Source organism: Vanessa cardui, chromosome 9 (assembly GCF_905220365.1).
Source record: "Vanessa cardui chromosome 9, ilVanCard2.1, whole genome shotgun sequence".
NCBI lineage: Eukaryota > Metazoa > Arthropoda > Insecta > Lepidoptera > Nymphalidae > Vanessa > Vanessa cardui.
In genome coordinates, this window is record NC_061131.1 from 4,150,972 (window position 1) to 4,165,623 (window position 14,652).

General features: G+C 38.0%; 1 protein-coding gene across 1 annotated transcript; it reads left to right on the forward strand.

The window, feature by feature from the left end:
• Positions 1–12,450: 12,450 nt before the first annotated feature.
• Positions 12,451–13,856, forward strand: LOC124532649. Its single transcript, XM_047107677.1, has 2 exons — positions 12,451–12,852; positions 13,472–13,856. The coding sequence occupies exons 1-2, from the start codon at positions 12,510–12,512 to the stop codon at positions 13,648–13,650; spliced, it is 522 nt and encodes a 173-aa protein (XP_046963633.1). The 5' UTR covers positions 12,451–12,509; the 3' UTR covers positions 13,651–13,856.
• Positions 13,857–14,652: the final 796 nt, after the last annotated feature.

Below are 14,652 nucleotides of genomic sequence, written 5' to 3' on the forward strand. Positions count from 1 at the left end.
AGGCTTTTATGTTAGCGATCCAGGATCAAGTTATTGACACCCGGAACTACCAGAAGCATATAATACGCGCCCCTAATCTTCAATCAGATACATGCCGACACTGTCATTCTAATCCTGAAACCATTCAACACATAACTTCTGCCTGCCGAGCCCTTGCGCAAACTGATTATAAACACCGACACGACCAAGTAAGCGCCATTATACACCAACACCTTGCACACAAACATAATTTTATAAATAAGAAGATACCATACTATAAATACAAACCCGACACCATACTAGAAAATAGCAGGTACAGGATATACTGGGATAGAACCATAATCACAGATAAAACAATACATTTCAATAGACCCGATATCACACTACACGACAAAACTAACAAAACTGTTTACCTTATTGACATAGCTATCCCTAACACTCACAACATACAATCGACAATTTCGGAAAAGCTCAGTAAATATCAAGATTTAGCAATAGAACTGAAGCGTCAGTGGCGCGCGGACACCATCCATATCGTTCCCATAGTCATCTCATCAACTGGGGTCGTACCCAAAAGCCTACAACGTAGCCTTGATATATTACACATTCCTCATCACACTAATGATTTACTCCAAAAGGCAGTAATCCTTAACACTTGCCGCCTCACTCGCAAGTTCCTTACGACTTCATCCATCTCAGCTGCTTATACTATTACTTAGCTCCTACTAACGTTTGGCTACGGCCCGCGTGTGTAGGATTCAGTTACCTCATAAGAGAGAAAAGTAAAATAACAATATAATAATAATAATAATAATAATATCTTTAATGCTGAGTCAGCCTGTCCTATAAATATGACAGTGGGAACATGTGATTAAAAATAACACAAGGTAAATACCATAAAAAAAATAGCTTTATTTGAAAACTTGAACATAAACAAAAATAAACAGTAAGTTTAATGAACTTATTTTGTATGGTAAGGTACAAAACAATCACTGCAGAGTGTTATTTCGCATTTAGCGCAAAAAGTAAGAGGTTTTTTTACAACCTTGTCCCTGACAACGCCTCTGTTTGTCCCTTTTTGTCATGTAGTTACCAATATTATCAAACCGAACAGGCTCTAAAAGACGTTCTGATGTACCAGGTGTAGGTTTGCTTGCCCTGACTTCCGATTTTTTCATCCAAGAAAGCAAACCCTCCGCCTGAAATCTAGCAGAGGGACTGTCTCATCTTTATTTGCCTTGTTGTAAATAATCCATGCATTCTCTATGGACATGTCTAAAATACGAATGACCAGAGGCCAATACCACTTTTTGCTTCTGAAGCGGATAGGATATTAGAAATTAGCCAATCATGTTTATCCACTCCTCCCATGTTAGTGCTATAATTATGAATGAGTTTTGGCTGATTCACGGCTTTTTCTGTCTTTGAGTACCTAATAGTTTTTACAAAAGGTTCTACAGTATCAAAATTAGTCAAAAGACATACTACATTGTTGTCATGCCATTTCACACATAATATTTCGTTACTTTTATCGAAACGGTGATCTGAATATCCCCGGTCTTTTTTTTTTCATTTCTTGTTTACTCATGACAGGACATTTTTTAGTCCTATTATCTCTGACTGTCCCTGTAGCTCTGAAGCCTTTAGATTTCAAATCGATTAATAATTGCATGCTGCTTAAAAAGTTGTCAAAGTAGACTATATGTGCGCTAGGACCTTACACACTGCAAGCGATTTTTTGACCACCCCGGAACCCAAACCATCATCAGTTGTATCAGAGATTGGAGCTTCCTTGCCTGTATAAAGCGAAAAGTTGTCACAATATCCGCTGACTCCAACACAGTGCTCAAAGCTTGTGGCCAAACCTCACCGGTTTGTCTTTTATAAATTGTTTGATCCCATGGTGACCAAAGTATTTCACGATCATTTCATCAACAGCTAAATTTTGTTGAAATATTCCAAACTTTCGGAAGGATTCATTAGCTTTTTCGATAAGTGGGCGTATTTTGAAAGTTTTGTCAGTACTATCAATTTTTGAGTTTCAACTCTAATTCTATAAATTTCACAATCATGTCACGACGCGTGTAGTGTTCGGCAGAGACCTTTCGACTAATGTAAATACAAGACCAACAAGAAACAAACAATTGACACGTTTGAACTAGTGCTTTATACTACAGGTCCGGACATGCTTTCGCGGCAAATTGTATAGGCATGTTCCCAGTGTCATATTTATAGTACGGCTTATTTTAAAAGTTAACTACATGTATATAAAATATGTTTTGCTTATGTTTTTATTTTTATATAAGTGGTAGAGATCTAAGTATCAGTTTTATGTAAATTTAAGAGGGCAAGTATTAAAATATTAAGGTACATAAAATCAAAATTTGACTTATTAGAGTCTTAAAATTATCAATTTGATAAATTTATAATAAAATTACGGATACACTTTCTGCAGCATAAAAAATATATTGGGTCAGAAAAATAGTGCAAAAATACGATATATGACGGAAACAATAAAAATAAATGACCTAACATGTGACAAAAAAAAATTGAATATGGTGTCCTAAAATTAGGACAATGGGGAAGAATGGGTTAAGTGCTTAAATAATGAATTAATTAAATTAAATCCAATTATTTTCCAACGTTTAGTTTCTATGTATTATAGTGAGCTTTCAAGAATACATTTTATAAAACTATATAAATAATTTTGTAAAAGTATAGATTTACAGTGTCTTGATAATCTAGCACGGCTGAGTATATATCTGATATTTCAATACATTCCTGAATAAAGATTTCGATTAAGATCTAGAAATGCTCTAAGGAAAACGTTTCAAGATTGGCAGCGCCAACTGCTAGGATAATCTGCACTAAATTGCATTAAAGTCTGTGTCGTAATAAAATTGGAATAATTTAAACTTCTGAAGAGAAATTTCATTATCAAACTTTCCACTATTACATTCACAAATATATTTTTTATTCAAAAATATAGTTACAGTTGTGTTAAAAATTATAAGTCGTCACGATACTAATAAGTCATTCGCCAAGAAAACATACGTCATTTATTTTCAAAATCCAAAAGTAGTAATAAATACGAAAGTTTGGATGGAAAGATGTCTGATACTCAATTACAATAGAATAGATAGATTACCGCCTAGAATAACATATATGCTACTTTTAACTCCGGAAAAAAATCTCAGCACATGAAAAGTGACCCATAAAATTGATATTTGGTGCACAAAGTGTTTTGGTTTAATTGTTTGCAAGTTACGGTAATAGTTATAGTCTTGATAACATACAGATTATTTATTAGTTAGTTCGCATTTTACTTACGTCTAGAATTACCTTCCAAAAGTTCTTTTGAAACTGCTTCAATTCACTTCGATCCCCTTCAATTAAATTATTAGTAGAACGCTATTTGAATCGAATGAATAGACTTTCAAGAGACTTGCCAAAATCATTTCTTGTTGTGTTCATCTTATCCAATTCGCTATTTCTAATTATAAAACACTAAAAATAATAATCAGCTTGTAAATAAGATTTGGAGTAATAACGCGTCATATAAAACTCTCAAAATAACTGGATCCAATCTCATACCAAAATACTCCTTACCATTGATTAAAACACATTACAAATTTGGAATACGCGTTCATTGAATTTTCACCGTCTTAGTTACCAATATCGAATTTTCATTAAGTTCCTAAAACGTGTTCATTCAAAGTAATTCCAATTATTTTGTTGAAACCTAATAACTCTTGGCCAACTAAAATGAACGGTGTGATATCGTCTTATAGTAAATTCCGAAAATATTCAGTTGTAGGTCCAAAAATTTCATTAGTGTGTTTATTTGGGTCTCTCGGTTAGCACTTTACTAAATAGAACTTGTTGAACACAATTCACATCGAACATGAATATACATGCGTCCTCTACGCATATAAATCTGCTTTGGTGACTTACCAGTTGATAATTAATAAATTATTATTGAAGATATGGGAAAAATGATTTAACAAAAAAAAATCTTACATTAAATTACATTCAAACGTAAAAAGGCTAAATCCAAGATAAATAAAGTCAATCGTTGCTAAAGTTTGTTCAGAAAAGATATGCTTTAAGAACACAAAAGTTTCGTTTTAAAAAGATTCTATTTTTAAATTTAAATTCAATACTAATATTTGTGTTTATTTATTTTATAGTGAAGTAACATTTTGTCAATGAATCTTCTTATTAGTAATTGCGCGGGGTGAAATAATCTTCAAATAAAATCTCTTTAAGAGAGAAGGCCTTTGCCCAGTAGTATCATTACAAACTTTTTACTTCTCCACTTTAAACAAAATCTAGTGTAGTCAGTGCTATTTAAACGAAACTGTTAGCTTGTAATAAAACGTACACGTGTATTTCTTCTGCACCTCGCAAGATTCAAACATCTGTAAATAAAAATCCTCTCGCATTAGTACATACCCATGGGAATTAAAAATACTCTGAGCTATACTGTGTACTGATACATACTAGAAAGTGCTAATATAAAGTTACAGCCTGTAAATTTCCCACTGCTGGAATTGATAGATTTATGTAGAAAAAAAGCAAACAAAATGTAACGATGTCTTATATTAGACAGATCTAATAGGAATAAGGCCTTGACCCTCTCCTTAATGTTCCGTTAAGGAGAGGGTTTGGAACATATTCCACCACGCTGTTCCAATGTGGGTTGGTGGAATGCACATGTGGCAGAATTTCGATGAAAATAGACACATGCAGGTTTCCTCACGATATTTTCCTTCACCGCCAAGCACGAGATGAATTATAAAAACAAATTAAGCACTATATGTGCTATATTTACATAGTGGTGCTTGCCTGGATTTGAAACCGCAATCATAAGTTAAGATGCACGCGTTCAAACCACTGGGCCATCTCAGTTCCAGCTCAGTGCTAATATAATACATGTTATTTATATATATATTTAGGTTCACCGACAATTGCTTACACTTAACAATTCGCAGGACATAAATATTGATGACCTTAGTTGTAGCATATCAATTACTCTGTACCACGTCTTGGCCTAGTATCTTGCTTATAAAGCAGCTGATCTTATATACCTCTCTTCAAACCCGTTGTTGATTCTATAAAAAGTTGCTAAGTGTCAAATTTTGCTTATAATAAATAATGAACCAATAACTTGAACCAAAATAAATGAAAAATCTTGCCCGTTTTTAACGTGGGTTTAAATATAAATATTGTATTTTTAATTTAAAAATTAACAGTAAACGAAACAACTTTCTCACTGCAGCCTAAACTCTCTTTTGGGAGAAGGTTTGGAAAATTTCATTAAAATTAGACCCATACAGGTTTCCTCATGATATCATGCCTCATGATCGAGCATGCGATGAATTACGTAACATTAATTAATCACATGAAAATACCGTGTTTATCAGGGTCTGAACCCTCAATTATCAAAATTAACAATACTTACGTAAAAAATGAAAAATAACCCCACCAGTATTTGCGTGAACCTTTTGCTGTTACATTAAATATGTAGCTCATCACAAACCACACAGCTGCGACAAACGACTCGACTTCCTTTTTATGCGTCCACTGCGGCGGTTATTTTAATAATTCTTATATTCATTTTGCGTAATTGTGAGATTAATTTTATTTTCTCCCTTTGTATTATTTACTCTGACGCCAAATAAATGTTAAAGCTAAGGTAAAGCTATAAGCTGTCAATATAGTAGTAACAGTAATAGCCTATAAATTTCCCACTTCTGGCCAAAGGTCTGCTCTCATACTAATGAAAGGGTTTTGGAACATAGTCTACCACGCTGTTCCAATACGGATAAGTGGAATGCACACGTGGTTGAATTTCGATGAAATTAGGCAGATGCAGGTTTCCTTATGATGTTTTCCTTCGCCGCCAAACACGAGATGAATTATAATTAAGCACATCTATATAGTGGTGCTTGCTTGAACCCGAAATCATCGGTTGAGATACACGCGATCTAACCACTGGCTATGTGTAGTGGTGAACCTATTACTATAATATAGTCACTTTTATAACTACTTTACTAGATGGTAGGGCTTTGTACAAACCTGTCTGGGTAGGTACCACCCACTCATCAGATATTCTATCGCAAAACAACAGTACTTGATATTGTTGTGTTCCGGTTCGAAGGGTGAGTGAGCCAGTGTAATAGACATAAGGGAAATAATATCTTAGTTCTCAAGGTTAGTGGCGCATTAGCGATGAAAGCAATGTTTAATGTTTCTTACAGCGCCATTGTCTATGGACGGTGGTGACCACTTACCATCAGGTGACCCATATGCTCGTCCGCCAACGAGAATAAAAAAAATATAGATTGTATGTCAAATTTGATTCGATCAGATATTGACCAGACGCAAAACCTCAAGCCAATTTTATAGTGTTTCCCGAGATAAGAAATTGTGAATACTCCCAACTTTATATCTTTCATAAAATTCTGATAACAATAAATATAATTTAATAAATAATTGAAGTCTGCTATCGTGATAGAATCTATCGCCTATTCAAATCTCAAGAGGACAAAATTTCCAATAAACAACATTTGAAACTAAATTAACGCGTTATAATTGGCCGAGAGCTTAAATTATCTATGATATCGGTATTGGATTTACGAAAAAAATTAGTTTTAAATGTCAACGAAGTTTAATCAAAACTTGGGAATTAAAATTAGATTGTACGTCTACGCTTATTTCACTTTCATATGTACGTTAATTTATAATAAATAAAAAAAATCAAGCACAGTTAGCAATGAACAACTAAGGACTATTTATCTTTATTTCTACACACTTACATTGGAATTATACATCTTGAGTAACTTAAGGCTATAATTACTGAGCGTAGGTTGAGCAGAGATGACCTAGTGGTTAGAACGCATGCATCTTAACCGATGATTACGGGTTCAAACCCAGGCAAGCACCGCTGATTCATGTGCTTAATTTGTCTTTATAATTCATCTCGTGCTCAGCGGTGAAGGAAAACATCGTGAGGAAACCTGCATCTGACAAATTTCATATAAATTATGCCACATGTGTATTCCACCAACCCGCATTGGAACAGCGTGGTGGAATATGTTCCGAACCTTCTCCTTAAAGGGAGAGGAGGCCATTAGCCCAGCAGTGGGAATTTACAGGCTGTTGTTGTTGTAGGTTGGGATTGTCCCTCAACATTTATGAAGATCAAATGAGACTAGATGTAGGTGGAGATGTTAACATAAATACATCGACAGCAAAAAAATAATAAAGATTATTTGTTTCGACATTTTTACTTTCATTTATAGTATTGCTAAACCTGTGGCTATACCCGCGCATTTATAAAACACAAACTTTTCACCCTGTTTTAGTACACTAAAGAGGGTGAAAAGTGAAAAGTGAAAACCTCCAAATACAGCTGTATTTGGAGGTTCGTAAAATCCGTTCTAACCTGATGTCTACACCCTATGAGGAACCTACCTGCCAAATTTCAAATTTGTCGGTGCTATAGTTTCTGAGATTTAGTCATTAGTATTTCGCTTTTATAAACATAGATCAGAAAACCGACATTCGATTTTCAAAAATATGTCTCATTACTAAAACAGCTTCGTGTTAAACAATAGCAATTAATCCTCGACGTACATAAATCTCTCCTAACTCAGGGCATGAGTAGAATCATGCGAGCAATATGACTTAATACCTATCTCAGTTTGAATTTATACGGTTGATGAAGCAATCATCGGCAACAAAGGACAAAATTTCAAGCTAAATATGGTGTCTGCACGTTATATAGAACAGAATAGACTTGATAAAGTTGATTTAAGTGTTATGAAAATGTTACGTGACGTCATTTCACTAATAGCATTGTTTTTTATATGCTTTGAAATGTAACAAAAAAAAAAGTAAAAAGATTTGTCCGAGCTATTTATAGTCTTGGTGCATTATAATTCCCACAGAGTTTGATTATGATTTTTTGCAAAAATATATTATGTTTTTATAATATAATTATATTATATATAGTAAGGAACATCCAAGATCAAGGGTATAAAACTAGCGCTCAACCCTGTCGAAGATTCATTGGTCGTTTGTCGGTCGACGAGGAAACATCGCTCAAGTGTTATTTTTATTAGTGTTTAAAGTGGGTAGTTGTAAGACGAGTAATGAGTAAGTCAATTTTTGTTATTTAGTTGGTGATTATTTTGTTCCATATGTTAACTTTATGTTTTGTTTATTAGAATAAAAACTGATTGTCACTTTGTTAATTGTCCTATTGTTTTTTTTTAATACATTTTGAAGGTTATTCCTAAATTCAGAATTGGGATAAAGAGCTCCTTTCATTCGGTCATCAAGGAACAAAATAATTATCTCTTTGAATTACTTCTTTCACTTTTTCGAATTATTGTTTATTTTGTGTTTTAATAAACATGCCTAGGGAAACTAATCGAAATCGATCTAAAATTAGAAGTAGGTCACGTCATAGAAAAGATAGATTAACACCTAGTCCACGTGAGCCTCGTAGAACCCGCGGCGAGTCGCGTGATAGATCACGGAGCCGGTTCGATCATGAATCTCGTAGGCGGAGTGATTCAGAGGATATTGCGAACAGACGACACCACTCTGTTCGTTCTCGTTATCGTAGATCGAGACATGAGTCGGGTAGTCCACGCAGAACGCCTCCTCGACACTCACCCGAGTTATGTGCGGGCGGTAGCGACTCGCTGCAAGATACTCTGAATAGCATCTTAGTAAGGCTAAACGCTGTCGAACAGTCTAGCAATAGTGGCGTGACGCCAATCCCCGATAATATTATTAAACCGAATAATGACATTATAAAAAGTGTACCCGTAGCTAACGATCACGTAGTTCATAATAACAACGCTACATTGCGCGCGAATAGTTTAGTTCACTTGAGCGATGTTCCTCAGACGTGCGTAGACAATTCCGAGGGCTTGTCATCCACTCATGATAAGGACCCCACGACTCGCAGTTCCGATACTATGTCAGCTCCTTCTATTACTGTTCTCGCAGAAGCCATTAAGCCCCTAAGGTCAAGTAAATCGCGTGATTACTATGTGTCCAGCTTTGATCCATCCATACACGACATCGACCTATGGTGTTCAGAGGTTGACCGTGCCATGACTGCGAATGGCTGGGGGGACCAGGAGTGCCTATCCCGTGTGGCATCATGCCTAAAAGGGGACGCCAAAATTTGGCTAAATGAATGGGTCACAAGTGACCGCACTTGGTCGAACTTTAAAGATGAATTTAGGCCTCTCTGCCCTCGGAAGTTGGACTATGCTAACATTCTATTTGAATGTATGAACACGACATCCGACAAATTCACGACATACGCTGAGTATGCGAGACGCACATTGTTGCGATTGCGAGTGGTTAAGGGTTTATCGGAAGAGCTTAGGACCCTTATAGTCATACGAGGTATTGAAAACCCCCAAATTAGAGCCGCAGCGGCAAACGCGAACCTGTCAGCCGGAGATTTAGTCTCGTTTCTATCAATTTATACGAAACCAAGTCGTACTAAGACTAACAACTCTCACGTTAAACCTCATAAATCTTCGCGGTTGGGGATCAAATGTTATATCTGCGGTCAACGAGGACATTATGGACGTAATTGTGTTAAAAACAAAAACACTAATATCCCGAATACGAGTACTGCTTCCACTTCTAGACCTATGGTGTTGTGTACTTTTTGTAAAAAGACGGGGCACACGGAAGACAAATGTTTCGTAAAGAACAGAGCAGAACCGAGGAACCAGCGAAACGTGAACTTGTGTGCACCCAAAATTATTACTAACATCGATGTTGTTCCTGCAGTTGTCCAAGGTGTACCGATGGATGTACTTATCGATAGTGGTGCTCACAACATATCGCTGATTTCCTCCGATGTTCTTAAATTTCTCTCGTGTCAACCCAAATATACACGATGTACGATAAAAGGAGTTAGTGAACACGAAATTGTTGCTACTTCCTACGTCACTGTCACTATTGAGTTAAGTAATATTTCATTAGAGGCTGACCTAGTTGTAGTACCGTCTGCTTGCATGAACACCCCGATAGTGGTAGGAACTGATATTCTGAATCGTGAAGGGGTGATGTATGTACGCACAAAAGATCAACAGTATATCACTCGCGTTGAAAGCGCCATTGGTCGGGTTAATCAGTTACAGGTTATTGAAAGTTCCTCAGTAAAAACCCCACTGCTAGGCAGTGATCTAGAAGCATTAATGCTTGTGTTGACTCCTTTCTCGAACTTCCTCATCTCGGGTACTGCTACCACCACAGTCACTACCGGCGAGATGAGAATCAAAGTTACCAGTTCCACTCCGATAACCTACCGTCCATATAAACTGTCGCATGAAGAGAAACTGAAAGTCCGCGAGATAATTTCGGATCTTTTAGCGAAGGGCATCATAAGGGAATCTCGATCACAGTATGCGAGCCCCATAATTCTTGTTAAAAAGAAAGATGGCACTGACCGTATGTGCGTCGATTTCCGGGCACTCAATCGCATCACCGAGAGGGAGAGGTACCCGCTCCCCCTCATTGATGACCAAATAGATCAGCTAGGACGGTATACTTTCTTCACCAGTCTGGACATGGCCACTGGTTTTCACCAGATAAAGATTAGAGACGACTGCATTCACTATACAGGGTTTGTCACGCCCGAAGGGCACTACGAGTTTTTAAAGATGCCATATGGCTTGACAAACTCACCTATAGTTTACCAGCGAATAATCAATGATACTCTACGAGAGTTCATTGATTCTGGCAATGTGCTCGTTTATATCGATGATGTGCTTCTTCTGAGCAACACGGTGAAAGATGGCATTTTGTTGCTTGAAAAAGTACTGAAGAAACTAACAGAATCTGGTTTTTCAATTAACATTAAGAAATGCTCCTTCTTAACCACCGAGGTCGAGTATCTGGGAAGACTGGTAAGCGGTGGTCAGGTACGACCGAGCGCCAGGAAGGTTGAAGCCCTAAAGAATTCATCTCCACCTAAAAACGTAAAGCAGGTCAGGCAATTTCTCGGACTCGCGGGCTATTTCCGTAAGTACATCTCTGGTTACGCCGTTAAAACAGCATGTATTGCTCTACTGACTAGAAAAGGGGTTCAGTTCAACTGGGGTCCCGAACAGGAACAGGTTCGTCAAGAATTGATAAGATGCTTGACAAGTGAACCTGTTCTCACTATTTTTAGACCTGAACTTCCCACCGAAGTCCACACCGACGCGAGCAGTGCAGGCTATGGGGCCGTGCTTATGCAGACACATCCTGATGGCAGTAGGCATGTCGTAGCGTATTTCAGCAAGGTCACACAGGGAGCTGAGAGTAAGTACCACAGCTATGAATTGGAAACATTAGCGGTTGTTAAGGCCTTGCAGCACTTCCGCCATTACCTTGTAGGCATCCAGTTTAAGATCGTAACGGACTGCAATGCTCTCAAATCGACCCAAAGCAAGAAGGATCTTCTCCCTCGTGTGGCTCGCTGGTGGATATACCTGCAGGATTTCCACTTCACCATGGAATACCGTAAAGGAGTCATGTTGCAACATGCCGACTACCTAAGCAGGAACCCAGTAGCAACAGTTAATCAGGTATCTAACCCTCGCAATTGGGCACAGATCGCGCAAGCGGCTGATTGCGAAACTAGGGATTTAATGCAAAAAGTGTTAGAAGGTCAGTTGGATACGGATCGTTACGTCATACGTAATGAACTACTGTACTATAAATATACAGGTGTCGGGAAAGAACCGCGCCTCTTGTGCTACATCCCGAAGGGCCATCGTTTGAGCTTGTTGCGGATCTTCCATGATGAACACCTACACATCAGTGCTGATAAAACTTTGCATCTTATCCTGAAACATTTTTGGTTCCCTAATCTCCGGCAATTTGTGAAGAAATACATAGCACATTGCTTGGTCTGTATATCAAAGAAACGGGTACCAAGGGCTCCACTTCAGAACATAGCGTCCTGGCCTAAGCCAAGTACTCCATTCGACACCGTGCATATAGACGCGCTTGGGCCATTACCAGCATCTGAGGGTTACAAATTCGTGTTGATATTGGTAGACTCCTTTACCAAGTTCTGTTTATTATACCCGATGTATCGTCAGGATGCCAGTGAACTCCAAAAGGTAATGACACGGGCTATCTCACTCTTTGGCGTTCCAAAGCTACTAGTTACCGACCGAGGCCGAATGTTCGAAGCCAAAAGTTTCGTTCAATGGGTATCTGAACTGGGGGCCGATTTGCATTACATAACACCAGAAATGCATAGCTCTAACGGACAAGTGGAACGGTACGTACGGACGGTCCTAAACATGTTACGCATCGAAGTAGGCCATCGAAATGCCTCGTGGTCTAAAACTCTCTGGAAGCTCCAGTTGGTCTTGAATATTACAAAGCAGAAGACCACTCAAACTTCCCCAATAAGTCTTATGATAGGTACAGAAGCCACAACAACTCCAGTCATACACTCTCTAGTACGAGATGTTGCCGTAAGTAGCCCCATGAACAATCGAGAGAGTCTGAGAGAAGACAACAGGAACCGTGCTGCTGAACTCCTACGAAAGAATCAAGAAAACCAAAATTCTTTAGCAAACCAGTCAAGACATAAGCCACGGACATACGCTGTTGACGATCTAGTCTTCGTCATAAAATATTCGCAATCGACAGGCAAACTTGATCCTGGAATGCGGGGCCCGTATCGAGTCACAAAGGTCTTACCAGAGGGGCGTTATGAATTAAAGTTGCTCAGCGGTAGCAAGGGAAAATCGACTCAAGCCGCCGCCCAATACATTATCCCATGGAAAGGGGAATGGTGCCCCGAGACTTGCGCCATGTTTTTCGATGGTAAGCCTCTCAAACTTTTCTGTTGCTTTGCTCTTTCGTTGTTTTGGTGATTGCTTCCAGGTGCAGTTGTGAGGGGTGATGCTTGATGTCATTCACCGAGACGCATAAGGCATCTTGTGGATCTGCTGCCCTGTGGGGGGCCTAGCTGCACCCTCACTGATCACCACTGACGTTAGTCGTCAATTGCGTTAGTCGCACCGGCGTTAGTCGCTACTGACGTTAGTCGTCAATTGCGTTAGTCGCACCGGCGTTAGTCGCTACTGACGTTAGTCGTCAATTGCGTTAGTCGCACCAGCGTTAGTCGCTACTGACGTTAGTCGTCAATTGCGTTAGTCGCACCGGCGCTAGTCGCCACTGACGTTAGTCGTCAGCTGCGTTAGTCGCACCGGCGTTAGTCGCGTTGGTCGTCAATCACGTCAGTTGGTAAAAATAACGCAAGTGGCGTTATTTGCCCACGATTGGCAATATACGTTAAGGATATAAAATGGTCGGGACGCCGACGATTTTACATCTTTACTTTCATTATTCACTGTTCTGTTTGTGTTTGTCTCGCTTTTCTTGCTTTATTAATGTGGTTTTGACGTTTGTTATCTGAACTAATACAAACAATATCTTTCAGATAACAACAATGACTCTCTGCCACCAGAAAGTCTACATGACAGTGACCAGAGCGCTATAGCTGGACCGTCTATGCTTGAAGACAAGGATCACGAAGGTGATCAAGCAAGAGAGACTTCCTCGGAAGAACCCTTCAGGAATGTGGTCGAGGACGAACCACAGTCAGGAGAGGCCGAGTAAGGAACATCCAAGATCAAGGGTATAAAACTAGCGCTCAACCCTGTCGAAGATTCATTGGTCGTTTGTCGGTCGACGAGGAAACATCGCTCAAGTGTTATTTTTATTAGTGTTTAAAGTGGGTAGTTGTAAGACGAGTAATGAGTAAGTCAATTTTTGTTATTTAGTTGGTGATTATTTTGTTCCATATGTTAACTTTATGTTTTGTTTATTAGAATAAAAACTGATTGTCACTTTGTTAATTGTCCTATTGTTTTTTTTTAATACATTTTGAAGGTTATTCCTAAATATATAATTTATAACGCTTTTTTGAATCAGTAATATTACTAGTATTAAAACAAGAAGTAATTTTCATGTACACTTCATAGGACAGGGTCGTTTATTTAATAAGATTCCATCGTTTTTTTAACTTTGCCCATGAAGCTAATCTTACAAAAAGATATGAATGAATTTATGTTAATGTTTTTAAAAATTTCCAGTAGTTAAACTAGTATCCCAAAACGTCCAAATATTCGGCACTTTGAAATGGACCTTTAAGTAATCCTAGGGTCAATTCCAATGCGCTGCGTAGTCAAGTGGCTCTTTATGTAATCAACATCTAGTGGGCAAGACCACACCAATTAAACCAACAGGTCACAAGCAATCAACACTACGGGAACTAAAATGTTGTGTTGAGTTTAATGATTAAGTGTATAAAGCAAATGTTATGTTCTATTTTAATCAATTCCAAAACAGTTAAAACATTTAAAATCACTCTGTATAAAGGATGTTAACCCTAGCGAATATTCTCAGAAGCAATTCAGGATTTGCTGGATGGTAAGATATTTTCACCTTGTTTGAAACAAGCTAGCTGAAGCAATCATCAGAGACTCAAGGGTATTAGCTTCTAGAGAAGCGCTGACGTTTAGATGTTACTCGTAGTATCCGTGTCTGTTTCTCTACTATCTGATGAAATAATATAGAAATCGATTATTATAAAATATTATATTAATATTATATTCAAGG